Consider the following 18307-nt stretch of genomic DNA (forward strand, 5'->3'; position numbering starts at 1 on the left):
GAAATTATAAAAACAGAATACAATTGCTTGCAAATCCCTTTCAACATATATTCAGTTGAATACACGACAAAGAAAACTGATGAAGATTATTTTTCTTTTCTTTGCAAATAGGTTGCTGTGTTTGGGATCTCCCACCTCACCCAAAGTTTATGCCTGGGGCGTTGGCCCCACCCTTGGCAAATTTAAAATTTATGAATTTTCAAAATAAGTTCATCAATTCGAACTTTAAATGACTTGACTTTGTAGTGTATTCAGGAGAATAAGGGTTAAAAAGGGCGCAGGGCAACACTTGATCTAAATGTTCGAATAAAGCACTCATTTTTCACACTTTATTGAGCATCATGTCCAATGTACATTGCAATGACACAAAATGGGAAAACAAAACAAGTAGCAACATTATTGAGTGGATTACCTGGACACCATTTTCAGAACATATTGCTTGATGATGTTTGAAATACGCACCGAATCTGTGCAAATACAGTGAACACCGGTCCGAGGAGGTCATGATAGGTTAAACAATTCTGACATAAAACATCGGCAGCAGTGACATGATCATCAAGTCGAAGCATGTACATCACATTCACCCAGGATGTACATTGTAAATGTAAATGATGTCCTTCATATATTCAACTCATTCAACCCTGATTGCCTGTGCCAAAAATCAGTCGGAATTGGTTTTGATGCCATGGCTTAGTTACTGGCTAGTCCATTATTTATTGTTATTATTGTGTACTTTATTCAAAATAAAAGGTTTACGCAGTCTTTTTCCAATGACAAAAGGTGCTTGTGTCAACTTCATGCGTAAAAAGAATAACCCAAATTGCGACACTAACGTGATACAACTGAAAGTGAACGTTTTGCCTGCCAATCTACCTACATACCAGAGAATCTAAACCCCAGCATACGTAAAACATATTTTGTGCAACAACATACTAACAGTTAATCCAGTTTAACGATGGAGCCCCAAAACGTCCCCACATTGAGAACTCACCCACCACCTTGAGGTAAATTCAGATGCCACAGCAGTGCACTCTACACACCCAGAATTATCACAGCTTGTACACTTTTTCTCACAGATCATTTTTGGTTGCAGTACTTGAAAGAAATCTTCATTGACCAAGAAGGCCATGAGGAATATTAAAAGTCTATCCTAGTGAGTGCTAATTGCAACATTTGATCTTAATCCTGAGAAGTTGGCACAAACCTAATGTTAAATGTAAGCCATGCGTGTGCAAGTCAACATACGAGACAAGTGGCTCCGAAAGCAGTGAGCCATTCCGGTCACAATGACAAATAGCTACAAGACGCAAGTTTCAAGGAACCATGCACATTTGACGCATCTCTCGAACCAGGCGTAGATCGATAATGCTAGCAAGGTGGCAAAAAAAAGTAAGCAGAGTGAAGAAGTAAAGCCAATAAAAGGCAACAATGTGTCAATGACGTGTTGAAATCCACAATCACATCTATGACAAAAATACGCTGGGCTGACATGTATGTAGTTGAGAGGGGAGGGCATGACGTAAGGGTAACAGGCTTTCATTTGTTCAACTCAATCTTGACCACTAAATTGCATAAGAAACCTGGTAGTATAAAGTAGAAACTGTTCAGCAGCAGATAAAAAAGCAAGTTAATTTACAGTAGTGACATATTTTACATCATTAGTTTTCCAAAATAAATAAAATTAAATATACAATTCCAGGTAAGAAGGAAGTGTATTTCGCTGGTAGTGTTCTCAAAATCGCTCTTCTTGTAACAAACCACAACCGCTCAGAGAAACCAGGTTGAAGGCCAACCAATTCCTTTTGTCTCGCAAAACAAGGGGCACTGAAGTCGGAACGTTTCCCTCTGGAGGCAGTTCCTCAAACTGGGGGGAAAAGTCGTGTCCTAAAGAGAAAATGACATGCAATATTTTGAATTACAAAAAAGTGGTGTGCTAAATGTTAAATAACATTCCTTTGGGGATCCATGCAGCATCCGATTCTAACCAAACAAGCTTCTGACTCATTTAAAATATAAATGTGTCGATATTCTAATTTGTGATTTGGCAAGTGGCAATTGATAGACACTCGTCACATGTCAAATGACAGAGTGGCATAGAAGACATTGGGGCTTTCAGCTCCTGCAGCGCTTGCTTATGAGATGATCAATTTAATCAGGTGTGATGAAGCAGGGAGAGCTGGAAAATATTGACTGGAGATGGACACATCTGCCGTACAGTTAATGTTCATGCATGGCTGTGTCCTGCTCCTGATAATTTGTTTGCTCCTCCAGGTGCGAACCAACCGGTTGAATTACCAGCCTGTAATTGCAAAGTCTTGGTTCTGGAATTATTTTTTTAAGTCAACAGGACAGTGAGATGAGGATTGGATGGTTTTCAGAAAGTAGTCCAGCCTGATGCTCAAACGCCGATGCAATTCGAGAGTCAATATTTTTTCCCTTTAGAATCCATCACCAGATTCCACTCCTGACAATATTTTGCAGATATATAGCCGGAAGAAAAACCTTACTAAAACTGATCCTGTTTCTGTGTAAATTTATGAGTTCTGAAAAACAACCGTCGCGACTAATTCCTCTTTGTGACATGCAAACACACTTGATGTAAAAGCTCTTATACCCTTATAATGCATCGGTTTCAAAAACAGTTGTTAGCAGTAAACTGGAAAAACATCAATACAATACCACAATACGATTTAATCGAGTCCCACAATGTCCGTAATGTGACAATGTTGACAGAAACAATTACATTATGCACATTTCATTTTGTGTCCACAAGGTACATCTCCCAAACATTTACTACTGTCATGTACTACTGTATACTTCCACCCGAATGAACCACAAGTTCACTTTGAAACACGAAAAAAAAAAAAAAATTTATTCCTGTCGAGCGTAGTGTTCATTTTTATTGGTAATGCATTATAAATGAAATGCATATATTATTTCACATTACTTGCATGCACGATTTCTTCAGTGTATTCATGGCAATATGATTTGAAAGTAAAGTTCACTGTAGGAATTTCGTATTTTGTGAAGCGATCGGCTAACAAGTTGTGGTGCCAACGTGATGCTCGAATGTAACAATATGTAACATGACAGCCATTCTTCACCATTCAGAGAGAGTTTTTTGATGTATAATTTGTCATTTGTACTAGTTTTTCAACTGAATATCTTTGTATGGAACCACTGAAGTTGTTCAAGTGTCGTTTTTTTTGTTTAATTTGAGTGCAAAGTGCTTGGTGCTCTGGTCCCAAGAAACAATAGAGTATCACGACATTCAACTATCTCTTGCAAACAATGGGCAGGCTCTATTTGTTCAGAGCACAATGCAGAATTGTTGGATTTAAGGCATACAGTAATTTTTCACCAATTAATGGTTCGGGTTTTGCGACTTCTGAGCGTGGCGGGTTTTCAAGAGGTATTCATCAAAACATGACAAAAAAAATAAATAAAAATACAGCCAGCCACATTGCAAAAAGTCGCGTTGTTTCAAAGAGCTGAGTTGACTCTGAGGTTTTTTTTTTACAAACCAACGGGCACATTAATGGATGAACGGCACTTTTGAACAACGTTCTGTTCGGACGCTCATGAAGTTATTCAAATGTGCCTTTCACTTTGAGTCAAGCTGGATAAGCGGACAGAAAACAGCTTTGTGCAGAGGCTGCGAGTGGGGCGCACTCATCCACCAGACAAGCATGGTTTGCTCAGCATGACAAGGACGATGAAACATTGTCAAATAAAATGTTAAAAAGTTTGTGTGTTAAAACAAAGTTGTGTTAAAACAGCTTACCTTCACGAGAATCCCGTGGTGCATTTTATCCAAAAGTTGTTGTTGATGTTATTGTGCAAAGCAAAAGTTAAGCCACGATTAAATCCGGCTACCGTACTTCTTTGTTGATTCAAAAGAAGAGTGACGAGAGAAGACGACAAACACCAGCAACAAGAGGAGAAGTAATGACGGTAAATTTTGATTTGCACAACAACAACAACAAGGGCTTAAAAGTACATTTGTTACTCTACCGGGATTGTACCACTGGCTAAAATGCACCGCGGGATTCTAGTTAAAATGAGCCAATTTTAGGGTAAAGATTAAAACTTTAACGCAGTTATAGGCCAATGTTCTGTTGTAATTGTCCGCCATGTAGATCACGTTCCTCTCATAGCCCGCAGCTTGGGACGTATTCTTCATTTTGCATTTTTAAAGTTAAAATTGTTGAGTAACAACTATTAAAAAAGGTTGGGAACCATGTTAGGGGCTCGCAAGAGTTTAATAGAGGTGTAAATCCCCCAAAATAAAAATGTTAAATAATAAATAATGAAAAAAAAAAAGAACTACCACTACTTTGCGGTTTTTCATCTTTTAAATAAACGAGGGATTACCGGATATCATTTTTACCTAGTTTTGAACAAGTTTATTTTTGGGCTCTCAAGTCACACTCCAGGACCATATTTTTTGAGAATCACCCAATACTTCTCATCGGTCACAAAATAGGCACAGACAACAACTACTGTATATGGCTTGCTCCGTTAATAAATTCTAATGTTACATACATATTTACATTTCCCAATTTCATTGAAGTTGGGGCCTTGTGTAAAACATAAATAAAAACTAAATACATTGATTTGCAAATCCCTTTAAATCTATAATCAGTTGAATACACTACAAGACATTAATTGCACATGTTGTTAAACTTTGCTGTTTTGAAAATATTCACAATTTTGAAATATGATAACTACAAGACATTCTAAAAAAAAAAAAAAAGCGGGGAGAGTGGCATGTTTACGCGGTGTTACATTACCTTTCCTTTCAACCACACACAATAAGCATTTGGGAACTCTGGGCATCAATTGTTGAACCTTTGTTGGTGGAATTCTTTCCCACCCTTGCTTGATGTACAGCTTCAGCTGTTCAACAGTCCAGTGTCTCCGTAGACATATTTTACAACACAACATCCACAATTTCCAAAAAGAATTTGAAATGTGGACTCGTCAGACCACAGCAAAATTTTCCACTTTGCGTCAGTCTATGTCAGATGAGCTTGAGCCCAGAGAACCCAGCGGCCTTTCTGTGTGTTGTTGATATGCCTTTCGCTTTGTATGCTTTTATCTTGCGTTTGTAGATTTGGTGACAAACTGTGCTAACTGATAATTGTTTACGGAAGGGTTCCTGAGCCATTTTCACAGTGAAGCCTGTTTCTAATGCAGTGCCACGTGAGGGATCAAAAGTCAATGACATTCAGTGTCGGTTTTCATCCTTGCCGCTTAGGTGCAGATATTCCTCCAGATACGTACTCTGAATCTTTGGATTACATTAAGGACCAAAGATAATGACATCCCTCACGCTATCTATATAAAGTTGCATTGTATTTTATTGTATTGTCTGCAATGTTATTTGAGGAATGTTTTTCTTGACCTGTTAGACTATTTTCTCACGCAGTTGTTCACAAAGTGGTGAACCTCGCCCATTGTTGCTTATGAAACTCTGAGCCTCTCAGGATAATCCTTTTATGCCCAATAATTAGAGCAGTGTTTTTCAACCTTTTTTGAGCCAAGGCACATTTTTTTCATTGAAAAAATCCCGCGGCACACCACCAGCTGAAAATGTGAAAAAAAGTGTTATTTAACATTGAAAAATTACCTATTAAAAGTCTTGAATATGAAGAAAATAAAGAATAAAGTATCGTAAAATCTTTCACATTTAAACTCACTCAGTGTGAAACCTGGGCCTGTTTGGATGAACACAGAGCTGATATATTGGCAGGAATCGAAGTATTAATTCCTCTGCCACGAGTGAGACTTTTTTGATTTAGCCACAAGTTCAGCGACGTGGTAGCTAGCTTTAAGGGCTCTCTCGCTTACCTTTGCAGTTTTTCTCATGAAAGTTGCTCGTTTCTCCGTGTGTTCACGCAGGCGAACAAAATACGCCACATTTTTGTTTTGAAGTAAAGGGTGTTTCGTTTGGAGATGGCGTTTAAGCGTGCTTGGGACCAGAACACCTTTGGAGAGCTTTTCAGCACATATCAGAGTCAGCATTTTTTTCTCTTCAAAAACGTATCCATTACTTTCACCGTCGTTCTGTTTTTTTTTATTCTGCTATCCACTTCTCGCTGCATCCGTGCGTCACTAATTCGCTTGTCTCCAAGCACAAGGCAATTCACTACCTGCTGCCGCCGCCGCCGCCTACTGGTATGGAAGAGTACTACATTTTACTACTTACTCTGCAGGCGCTAGACCGCACAGGTACACAAATTGGATAATTTCCCACGGCACACCTGACAATATCTTACGGCACACTGGTGTGCCGCGGCACAGTGGTTGAAAAACACTGAATTAGAGTCATCGGTTTCCAATTAACCTGTTCACCTGTGGAAAGTTCCACTCTGTGTTTAATTTTACTAAACTTTTCCATTCTTCTGTTGACCCTGTCACAGACTTTTTCGAACATGTTGCAGGTATCAAATTCATAACGAGAGAATATTCCCCCTAATGCCTCCTCAAAAATACACTCATCATTTTGAACAGTAAATATCTTGTCTTGCAATGTAGTGTATTCAGTCACAAACAGTTTAAAAAAGATTTGCAAATCACTGGATTCTGTTTTTAATTTACGTTTTCCACATCATGCCAAACTTAATTGGAATTGGGGTTTGTGGATCTTGTCTTATGGTATGGAAACACATGAAATAATCCTCGGAGAGATTTTTTTTTTTAAAACATACAGTAATTAGATTTATAGCGTTCTGTGTACAGCAGATCACTATGCTACCATTTTGTGAATTGACCAATTGCGGATCATGAATGTAATGTTTTGAGAAGACAAAAATAGGTTTCATTACATTTTGAAATTTGGGAAAAAAATGCTGTTCTATGTTGCAAGAACTTGGTATAACCTGAAAAGTATACAACTGACTTGTCACTGAATATCAGAGGAACATTAAAACGTCCCAAAAAAAACACAGACGTGTTTTTGGCGCAAAGTCTCTCTTTGACTATGTTTTTCTGCAAACCAAGTCACGACATTATCATAGGGTTTCATTGAACAAATTCAACGACAATAGGTCATAGTTTTAAAAGGCACCATCATAGAATTACTGACTGAGCCAACTCGAACACTTTTGCGTTCTTACCCTGGAATTCACAACACGCTTCTAGTCAAAGGCCATCTCTTGACTTTTTCTGACACAACGTGCCACTTTTCTCTTGAATTCACCATTTGGGTCCTCCCGCCACTCTTTCTGTGAACAAAACATCTGACTTTTAATGCCAACCCATGTGCCACCATCACAAAGATGACTCTGAACAAAGCGTGAAAAGGTATTCCCAGCATGAGGAGTAAACGGGGTTCAACTCACCGCAGCATCTACATTAGCTGGTGAATCACTGTTGGGGTCCGCCAACATGGAGATGACACTAATCATGATTGTCTCAACCGTGTGGATGGGCAGCCAGCGCTCTTCGGGCTTCTCATAGCCGAACTTATCTTCTCCAGGCTCATGCAGGATGGAGATGCACACATCCCCATTTTTTGCAACTGTTAGGGTACACATATTATAACATTAACATTATAATAGAACAATGTTAACATATGGTTGACTCAAAACCTTAATGTAGAGGAGTAAAGGATTGCAGTATGATTAATAGGTCATGTAATAGCATATTTTGTAAATAAAAATTGAATGCCTCTGAGATCAAACTAAACTAAAAAACATTCATTGCATTTGACTCATTTGTTTTCACTCCCACTCTGAAGAAAATTCTTTAGAGTATACTTATTTATCAATCAATCAACTCTTATCCTTCCTGGATAATTTAATTCCCTCAAATATATTGGTGCTTCCAGGATCTATTGAAGTATGCTGTGACGACTTTGGGTGTACTTAACTGCCCTGACCTCTTCCAACAACATTGGGGTGAAGTAAATGGAGAAGATCCAACAGCAGTAACCTATCACCTCACAAATTTTATTTTGGAATACTAGAGGAAATAAACAAATGAAAATAGAAAAAAATACCAATATACTAAGAAAAAGGTTCACATATCATCTAGTGAAAAACCTAGTGCGTGTTGGAATATTACTGAGGATTTACCATTCGGGTGCCAGATTTCAGTTATGAACTTCATCTTTGGAGGTCGAAGAGGATAATCATATGGGAAGGTTAGATATGCTTTGAAAAACCCTCCTTCACTGGAATAGAAAAAATGACCAAGTTAAATAGTTTGGAGAAACATAATGGGCAATGTTTCGAATAAGTGCTGACTTACAAAAGTGTATCTTGGGGACCAATGATCACAACTTCCCATTTATATATGTCGTCATCATCTATCAGACCCGCTGAAAAGCCCTCTACAGGGTTCTTGTTGAGCTCTGAAATAAGACAGAAGGGATTTCAGTGATCACCTACAACATTCAAGATATGACACCTTTATGACAGTTGGGTAATTAAATGCTGCGCACAAACAAAAAAAATTAACTTCCACAGTACATTAACAAACGACAGCCACATCCAATTTGCAATTCAACTACAACTACAAAAGTCTATATCTATATATATAGATATACATACATACATACACACACACATACATACAGATATACATATATATATATCTATATATATAGATATATCTATATATATATCTATATATAGATATATATATATATATATATCTATATATAGATATACATACACACACATACATATATATATATATATATATATATATATAGCTATATATATCTATAGATATATATCTCTATATATATATATATCTATATATATCTCTCTCTCTCTCTCTTTATATATATATATATATATATATATATATATATATATATATAAATATATATACAGATATATATATCTATAGATATATCTATAGATATATATATCTCTATCTATATATCTATTTATAGATATATAGATATATATCTATAGATATATAGATATATATCTATAGATATATATCTATATCAAATTTCCCCATTGTGGGACTAATAAAGGACATCTTATCTTATCTTATATATATATATAGATAGATATATCTATAGATATATATCCATCTATATCTATCTATATATATATATCTATATAGATATATATCTCTATATAGATATATATCTATATATATATATATCTCTATATATATATCTCTATATATATATATATCTATATATATATCTCTAGATATATATATATATCTCTAGATATATATCTCTAGATATATATATATATATATATATATATATATAGATATCTATCTATCTATCTATATCTATATCTATATATATATATATATATATACACATGTTAGTGCTGTCAAGTGATTATTTTTAACTAATTAATCACAAAAAAATTCCTTGACTAATCGCGATTAATCACATTTTTCAACTACTATTTTTTGCGAAGCTTGTAACAGATATTTACTTGAATAATATCTTGGAATTGGTGCAAAATCACCAAATATGAAGTATATTTAATTCAAAGACTGTTCTAATAGCTTTCTTTGATTCTTGAATCCGATCTAAATGGAGACATCTTACAGGCATTTTTCTTCTAAACATTTATCAAAACTGCCCACAAGCGCCAGCAGTGTTGGTTTGCAAGCCCCAGTGGTAATTTGAAACAGTGTTTTGTTCTGAAACATGCTAAAGATGTACAACTAATATGGCACAATATTTGCAAAGTATGCACATTATTTTTTAAGTAAATCCAACTTAAAGTTAAAATATTTAACTGAGTTAAAAAAATGGATGAATCACCTAAATTAATTTAACTTTCATTTTAACAGCCTATATATATATATATATATATATATATATTTTTTTTTTTTTTTTTCTTTCCCCAATATCGTGTAGCCCTGATATACATACATACACACACGCACACACACACACAGACTATATTATAGTAAGGTAGATAATATTAATCCGATTGTGTTCCATTGCTCTCCCATTCGTAGTAGGCAATTTTTGGCAAAGATTTTTCATATAATACAAGACAAGGGTGAAGACAGATTGCTCTGGAAACTCATTGTGCAAACTGCACGTATCATGTGCTTGCACAGCATCCTCATAGATGAGTAGGACATTTGGTGTAGCATCACGGCGAATGCTGTCAATACAGCCAATGGCTGTCAGACAACGCCACCTGGACAACAATTAGTTTGCTATTTGGAGTCAGCGCCAACGATCAACGTTTGTCTACATCAAGCAAAACTCCTGGACGAGGAACATTGAAGATAACCCCATAAAATTTTAATTTGTATTTTTTACATTATAAAATTATATAATTAGAAAAGCTGTGATTTATTACGCTACATCATTTGCTAAGCATGATTAAAGGTGATCGGTCCCTGTACTGATAATTCCTTTGTTCTGTCAGCTAACTAGTGACGAACTCGCTAGCCTGTTAGCAACGCTACATTGCGATTCTGTTTTAGTTCCCCAAATGATTATTTAACCCATGTTAACAGAAATTCGTTTTCTCATCAGACGCTAATAGGTAGAACTGTGTGTGCATGTGTTACTGCAACCACAAGCCGCCGTGTTAAATTTACATTTCTGGGGATCACACGATAGCTTTACGTGGCTAAGACCCTAACGAGGCTTATAGCTACGTAAACTTTACATTTTATGACTTTCCCCCGTGCACAGTAATAACCATTTACCTGCAAGTTGTTTTCGAAGAAGTAGCGCTGATTGTTCGGTCATGGTATGTGTACGTTATTGAAAAATCTGGTTTTATAAATCCTCCCACGAAAATTACAGCTAGCACAGATTTGCTCGCAGCCGATTTCCCTCTCTGTTTTGACACAAGGTTCAGCTGCTGGCTGGCTGTGGCGTTTGCGCATGCGTGGACGTTATTGACAGCTTGCGTGGAAATCTGTGTCTGACGGTGAGTCCGCATCGCATTCAAAACGGCGTTTTCGACCTTCAGATTCGACGATTTGTGTCCGACAGATGCGACCGTGTTGGAAAATCCAATCAATAACAAACACTGTCTGTCATTCCGGTTCACGGATTAACACGTTTAAATTATAAAAGAGCAATGACACGCATTGGAATTAAATATAATATAAGATAGGGTAAGTTTTTAGTCATCACTATTTTGCTCAGGAAATGTAGCATCCCAAAACAATGAAATGCTATTTCTGATTCTCATTTTTTTTAAAATATATATTTCTACATTAGCCTGTTTGGTCACAGTACCTTAATTGCCCTGGGAAGAAATAAAGTTTTTTTCTAAACCTGAATCAAATTTACAGAACACATGTAGATTGGCAACCTCATCATGTTGACATGAATTAAGAATGCTAATAAATCAATGAACTCCCAATTCTTCGGATCGAATGTCTGACATACAAGACACCATTCAAATGTATGTATACAAACTTACTTAACTGTGCTATACTGTATCACTTTGTAGGCAGTGCATTATTGTTTTACATTGTTTTTATTTTAACCCAAATAATCAAAGCGAATCAGCCATAGTATGCAACCTAACTGAATGCCACGTTAGGTCAAATGTTTACGTTTGTTATTTTTTATTGTATTATTAATGCAGACAATTGAGTTATTATTCTACAAAAGAGGGAAATATGTTTTATATAGTTCATCTGGCTGTGAATACAAACGAAGTTAAGGCAAACGCTGTTGAATGGTTTTGAGTAAAACCAAAATAAAGGAAGTCAAGACGTGTTATGAGTTCAACAATGAACGTCGGATACTTCTACGTGCACGTAAATGCAGCACTTGCCATAATGCGGAAGAGAGGTCATCGGGCGCCATTTTTAATACGCCAGAATTTAGCTAGCAAGATAGCATTAGCTGTGGCTAAGCTGAAACTTTGAAATACGAATTGTTACCCGTAATTAAACCCTCACCTCATCTTTACCGAAAATGAATGTAGTGGATCATGTGCGAGATATGGCCGTCGCTGGTCTCCACTCCAATGTCCGGATATTGAGCAGCTTGCTGCTGACGATGAGTAATAACAACCCGTAAGTATGTCAAATGGGGATCCGTCTATTTGCTGATATACTGTTCATTATATGGTCACTTGAATCTTCGTAATTATAGTGCCTTGGTCTTCGGTTAACATCAGACAACATAAGATATTATTGTAAAATCGCTTATGGTTATGTTTATAGCCAATTACACAAGTATCTTAAGTACGTTGCGATATAAACATGCATGAGCATAACCAAACGTGCTAAGTTTAAGAGTTGTTTGTGTTAGAATCAAGTATACATTACGTACAATGAGGATAAACGGCTTGGATAATGGGTGGGTGGATAACTTAGCGTCTTCGGTGACGTGATGTCAATTTGAAATATGATTTTAATTTGTTATCACCAAAAAGGAACGGTCTAATTTGTACTAGTAAGAAACATTCTGGCTTGGAGGTGTAATTTGTTGGCTCCTCTTATTAGGTATTATTTTCTTCTTTGTTCTTTTGTTTGTAACTTTCAATCAAACTTTAAAATGTAACTACTACGCCTTACAGTGTTGAGAGAGGTTACAGCTTCAGGTGGTTCACCTTAATTTGTATCTGTTTGACTCTTAGAGAGCTTTTCTCTCCTGCTCAAAAGTACCAGCTGTTGGTTTACCATGCCGATGCCATCTTCCACGATAAAGAGTATCGCAATGCTGCCTCTAAATACAGCATGGCACTGCAACAGAAGAAGGTGCTCAGTAAAACATCCAAAGTTCGTACCTCTGCTGGTGCAGCTGCGGCAAACCTTCAGGCTCAGGTATGGGCATTAATAACATTATTTATAGACAGCAGTAAATGTGTTTAATAGCAGGCATATGGTATTCTCTTGGCTGAATTTGATTTTGCACTCCAGTTGATAAGTTCCCAATTCACCTTCAATGGACTACTCGTACGCTGGAGCTGCAGATGTTTTTCACATGCTTTGATGCATGTCTAAATTGTACCTAAATTGTTCAGAGAAAAAGAGAATATAAGATTACATAGGTGTATAAAGTAAATAATTGCGTTTTTTTCTGGCTAATATTGTGATCTAGATTTTTTATTTTGAGTTTTTTTATTTTTATTTTTTCAAGCTTCGGTGTAAAATTCACAATTTCTTCAAGTGGACAGTGACATGACAGAAAATGGCATTATTCCATTAAAAAATAATAAAAGCTATTACTGCAATAACGTAAGGACTCTTTAAGAGGTTTTGCGTGGAGGAAGTTTTTTTTTTCAAGTTTTTAAAAATGACTTTCTGTCGAGGATGTTGTATTTTTGTAATTGTGTTTATGTAAATGCATTTTTTTAAACCCGCAAATGTTTTACATTTTGTACTAATGTACATGTTCTTTGTACATAGATGTCAGATTATGTCAATAAAATCATTTCCTTTTGCAAAGCAAAATTGATTAAAAATATAATTTTGAGACCCATTATTGTGTAGATCTTGAAACTACAAACCGCATCTTTGACAATCTTGAAATCGCCTCGTCTGAGATTGCAATTTCGGTCCCAAAACGATACCTCGTTCAGCCCTAATATGAACTGTTTACTTATGAAAACGCATAGGAATCATCTTTTTGATCTTAAAAAAACATTTTGGAGTATGTAATTGTTTCTCATTTCATGCTTATGTGAAATATGTCAGTGTTACTTATCTTATAGTAATGTTATTGACTTATTAAGAGTAATGTTCATGTTTGTCTCTGGTAACCATGTAGTCCTTAGCCAGTCCGTTGATATGTACTTTTTTCCAGAGTCTACCTTCAGAGATTGAAGTAAAGTACAAGATAGCAGAATGTTATACTATTTTGAAACTGGATAAAGATGCCATTGCAGTGCTTGATGGGATTCCCTCTCGACAGAGGACTCCAAAGGTGGGCTTCTTACGTTAAGATCGTTAGATGGACTTTATTGTGTTAAGTAGAGCACATGTTGGAATTTTAAAAAGAGGCCCCTATACAGTAGACAGAGCTCAGCATAATACGGCAGTTATTCTAACTGAAAGGTGCCAAAACGTGTCATGGTACAGATGAGGTTTTTTAAAATTGTTTCCATTTGACCCCAGATCAACATGATGCTGGCCAACCTGTACAGGAAAGCGGGCCAGGAACGCTCGGCCGTGACGAGCTACAAGGAAGTTCTCCGACAGTGCCCCCTCGCCTTAGATGCAATCATCGGTATGCAGGACGACAATGCCTCCTGACGCTTTCACATGCTGTCTGCCCTCTGTCGTCTTGTGTTGTGCTCACCCAATCACAAAAGTTTGGTTTGTGAAAATGATATAACTGTCTCCGCAGGCCTTCTGTCTTTATCAGTCAAAGGAGCTGAAGTGGCTTCCATGACCATGGATGTTATCCAGAGTGTCCCCAACCTGGACTGGCTTTCTGTTTGGATCAAGGCGTATGCCTTTATACATGCTGGTGACAATCAGAGGGCCATCAACACCATTTGGTAAACACCGATTGTTGAATAACCAGTGTTGCGGACGGAAATGACAGTGGTGGGAAGTTTTTTTGGGGATACACCTCTTCAACCTGTTGCCCTCTGGCCGGCGCTACAGGTGCATCCAAACAAAGATAAACAGACTGAAAAACAGTTTCTTCCCGAGAGCCATTTCCATGCTGAACTCTCACACACAGCTACCCTTACCTTGTAGAACAGCAACATAATGTGTTTTTTACATCCAATTTCATATTTATTTTCTATTTAATTATTTAATCTTTAATTAATCAAATTTATATCCATCCATCCATTATCTTCTCCTCACTAGGGTCGCGAGGGGTGCTGGAGCCTATCCCAGCTGTCACCGGGCAGTAGGCAGGGGACACCCTGAACTGGTTGCCAACCAATTGCAGGGCACACAGTGACGAACAACGATTCGCGCTCACACTCGTACCTTGGGGCAATTTAGAGTTGTCCGATCAACCTGCCATACATGATTTTGGAATGTGGGAGGAAACCGGAGTATCAGGAGGAAATCCATGCAGGCACGGGGAGAACATGCAAACCCCACACAGGAAGGAGCCGGAGTCGAACCCACGACCTCTGCTGTGTTTCACTGTGAGGCCATCGCGCTAACCAGTCGGCCACCGCGCCGTCCTCACATTTTTTATATTTAATTAAATTATTGTTGTATTGCACTGGAGAGGGAATCTCTCTAATCTCGTTGCACACTGAGTACAATGACAAGAAAGGGCTTTCTGATTCTGATTCTGAATCTATTTCCATTTTGTCCTCTCATTTTATAACACCATATGTCTTCCTCTCCTTTACTTTGGCTCAGTTCTTTGGAGAAGAAGCCTCTATTGCGGGACAACGTGGACCTCCTGGTGAGCCTGGCAGATGTCTACTTCAGGGCAGGTGACACCAAGAATGCCATCCTCAAGTTTGAACAAGCCCAGATGCTGGACCCCTACCTCATCAAAGGTACTGCTGGACGACATTCATTTCTTCATTCATAGTGTGAATGAAATAAAAGTAGTGTATCTGTGGATGTGGTCAAAATTAATTGATCAATCCATTTTCAAGTTGATTACCAACTATTTTAATAATTGAGTAATCGTTTAGTCATTGTTTAGCTTAAAATTGTCTAAATCCTCAGATTTCAGCCTTTCAACCGTATTCTAAGATTTCTGTAGTCTTTCATAAAAACATTATTTTGTGTTCCACCAAAATAAAACATTTCCAAGCATCTGCTTTTGCTTTGGAGAATAAGGAGAGAACCAGTAACCAAATCATATTCAAAAAGTTTGGTGAGTGCGTCAGTTCCTCTTGTATGATATTTATTGTTTTTTTTAGTTGCTCTTTTTAAATCACCAACCAATACCAAATAAACAACAACATTTGGTAAATAAAATTAATCAGTGTTATTGTTTTGTAATATTCTTAAATAAGAAATACATTTATGTCTCAATGTACTCTCCGCCCTCGTGTCAACAACTCCGCGGAGAATTTCAGTATGTGTCTGTTATAAGATCCTATAATATCATGCATAAAAGCTACTGCTAAGCTCCGCTAACACTGCACCTCTGCTTACCTTTTATCTTTGAATTGTAAAGTCACAATTTATCCAAATTCCAAACGGCTCACATTTTCCAAACTAGGAGGCGTAGAAATGTTTTGCTCTGTAGAACAAAACAGCAAATAATCTCAGTGTGTTTAAACAAGACTTGGCAGCTGCCAGAATAAGTGGTCAACTCTCTCCTTCGTGCTAATATGTCAGTGCTGTCATATATACTGACAGGGATGGATGTGTATGGCTACCTGTGGGCCAGAGAAGGACACTTGGAGGATGTCGAGGTCCTGGGTGGACGACTCTTCAATATCTCAGACCAGCATGCGGAACCTTGGGTGATATCGGGGTGAGCATGTGTGTGACCAGACTGATCCCTGAGTGTGTTCTGGCTCGCTGGATGTTGCATATCATCGAGCAAGAGCACCATGATTAAAGAAAAAAAATTACCTTGTTCTCCAAGTTCCACAATAATGACCAACATTAAAGTACTGTCGCAGTGTTGGCAAATTAAGTAAAGATTGTGCCTAAATAAATGTTTAAAGGAGATAGTTTGGCTGAGCTAGACTATCCACAGTGAAGGAACCATTCTGCATGTTTTTGCTAAGGCAAGTTTTTGTTGTTAGCTGTCACAGCTTCTACAGTAAGCGTTACTCCAGAGCCTTGTACCTGGGAGCCAAGGCAATTCAGCTGAACAGCAACAGTGTGCAGGCTCTCCTCCTAAAGGGGGCAGCGCTGAGAAACATGGGCCGCGTCCAGGAAGCCATCATCCATTTTAGAGAGGCCATGCGCTTGGCCCCCTGTCGCCTTGACTGTTACGAAGGTATGTTTGCGTCCCACGGTCAGCCGCCTCCTCAACCTGGTCATAATGGTCGTTTTATCACAGGTCTGATTGACTGTTACCTGGCATCCAATGGGATCAGAGAGGCTATGGGGATGGCCAATAACATCTACAAGACCCTGGGGGCTAACGCTCAGACTCTTACCATTCTTGCCACTGTGTGCCTGGAAGACCCCGTGACGCAGGAGAAAGCCAAAACGTTGCTGGACAAAGCACTGGCCCAGAGGCCTGACTACACGAAGGCTGTGGTCAAAAAGGCTGAACTATTGAGTATGTCATTGTCAACATTGGACTGTCATGTTGTAAAGTGACACATACTTTCCTTTTTGTGAAGGTCGCGAACAGAAATATGAAGAAGGGATTGCGCTGCTTCGAAATGCCCTGGCCAATCAGAGCGACTGTGTGCTGCACAGGATGCTTGGAGATTTCCTGGTTGCCGTCAATGACTACCAGGAGGCTATGGATCAGTACAGCATTGCTCTCAGGTAATCTATGAGATCAACTAGTTTGCACAGCGTCATATGAATTTGTTGTCATGGCGCAGAAAAAGGCACACTCAACTTCAGATGTACTTGCTGGTTTTCATGAGAATTTTCTATTCATGGCCGAGTGTTTTTAATTAAAATATTTCAAAACTGTGGTTCAGTTATTAAGTTGTTTGACAGCATTTTTCCTAACTCACCTGCTTGGGAAAATTTTATTACTTTGAGGCAAAAACTGAAGTTTGCTTTTGTTGAGAAAAGGATGCCATTTAGTATTTAAGGAGCGCTGACATACAGAACATTACATTTTGCACTTCCGCAACTATCTTCAGTGATTTGCAGTGAATACCAGACTCATTTTAAAATGGTCACGCCACGTCTTGTGTTTCTCGTATATCCCCACCAGTCTGGACCCCAATGATCAGAAGTCCTTAGAAGGTATGCAGAAGATGGAAAAGGAGGAGAGTCCCACAGACGCCACAGTGGAGCTGGATGGCGATGACATGGAGGGCAGCGGGGAAGACGGAGACCTGGAGGGCAGTGACAGTGAGGCCGCCCAGTGGGCTGACCAGGAACAGTGGTTTGGTATGCAATAGCCAGGCTGACATGATCGGTAGCACCCGCTGAGCTTGCAGACTTCAGGAGGCCTTCAGTCACCACAGTATAGAGTTGTGAACCAGAACGCCCCCCCCCCCACCCGTCATGCTGCTTGAGACTGATCAAATCGGGATCACCTCTACCGAAACTACAGACTGACCTCAGCGTTTTCTGTTTTGTTTGCTCATTCTGCCCAGCTCTTCTGACATGAGCCCATACTCAAAATTGCCATTTCACATTTTATGTTGTCTAGCAATGGTTGATGGTCTTTATTTTGATGTCTGTAAGCCTATTCCCCTCACAGTGTCATGTTGGAATGCATGTAATCTGAAAAAAATGTGTTTTGTAAATATTTTTAAAAAAATGGACAATTAAACTCAAAGGTTTGACGTGGATGCAA

The 18307-nt window shown here is 38.1% G+C and overlaps 2 protein-coding genes across 2 annotated transcripts; one reads left to right on the top strand and one right to left on the bottom strand.

Moving 5' to 3' along the window:
- Positions 1-315: 315 nt before the first annotated feature.
- On the bottom strand, positions 316-10878 carry LOC148344733 (ubiquitin-conjugating enzyme E2 G1-like). Its single transcript, XM_088302122.1, has 6 exons — positions 10663-10878; positions 8257-8359; positions 8082-8179; positions 7347-7525; positions 7122-7229; positions 316-1884 (listed from the first exon to the last, which is right to left on the bottom strand). Exons 1-5 carry the CDS (start codon positions 10703-10705, stop codon positions 7143-7145), a joined length of 510 nt encoding a protein of 169 aa, XP_088158248.1. The 5' UTR covers positions 10706-10878; the 3' UTR covers positions 316-1884; positions 7122-7142.
- An 861-nt stretch (positions 10879-11739) lies between these two features.
- On the top strand, positions 11740-18302 carry anapc7 (anaphase promoting complex subunit 7). The gene is made up of 11 exons (XM_088302154.1): positions 11740-11994; positions 12561-12747; positions 13730-13849; positions 14041-14152; positions 14273-14426; positions 15259-15401; positions 16219-16336; positions 16614-16810; positions 16874-17098; positions 17163-17313; positions 17717-18302. The coding sequence occupies exons 1-11, from the start codon at positions 11894-11896 to the stop codon at positions 17904-17906; spliced, it is 1698 nt and encodes a 565-aa protein (XP_088158280.1). The 5' UTR covers positions 11740-11893; the 3' UTR covers positions 17907-18302.
- Positions 18303-18307: the final 5 nt, after the last annotated feature.

Source organism: Idiotropiscis lumnitzeri, chromosome 1 (genome assembly GCF_059441095.1).
Source record: "Idiotropiscis lumnitzeri isolate Australia: NSW breed Sydney's pygmy pipehorse chromosome 1, RoL_Ilum_1.0, whole genome shotgun sequence".
NCBI classification, from domain to species: domain Eukaryota; kingdom Metazoa; phylum Chordata; class Actinopteri; order Syngnathiformes; family Syngnathidae; genus Idiotropiscis; species Idiotropiscis lumnitzeri.

What these genes read in the sequence shown, in the direction of transcription:
- LOC148344733 (XM_088302122.1), bottom strand. Translation starts at nt 10,705, where the DNA reads ATGACCGAACAATCAGCGCTACTTCTTCGAAAACAACTTGCAG. An exon ending in TCTTCGAAAACAACTTGCAG is followed by an intron (nt 8,360 to 10,662) that starts GTAAATGGTTAT and finishes GTCTTATTTCAG; the next exon opens with AGCTCAACAAGAACCCTGTA. An exon ending in TGAAATCTGGCACCCGAATG is followed by an intron (nt 7,526 to 8,081) that starts GTAAATCCTCAG and finishes GTACCCTAACAG; the next exon opens with TTGCAAAAAATGGGGATGTG.
- anapc7 (XM_088302154.1), top strand. Translation starts at nt 11,894, where the DNA reads ATGAATGTAGTGGATCATGTGCGAGATATGGCCGTCGCTGGTCTCCAC. An exon ending in CGGCAAACCTTCAGGCTCAG is followed by an intron (nt 12,748 to 13,729) that starts GTATGGGCATTA and finishes ACTTTTTTCCAG; the next exon opens with AGTCTACCTTCAGAGATTGA. An exon ending in AGGGCCATCAACACCATTTG is followed by an intron (nt 14,427 to 15,258) that starts GTAAACACCGAT and finishes ACTTTGGCTCAG; the next exon opens with TTCTTTGGAGAAGAAGCCTC.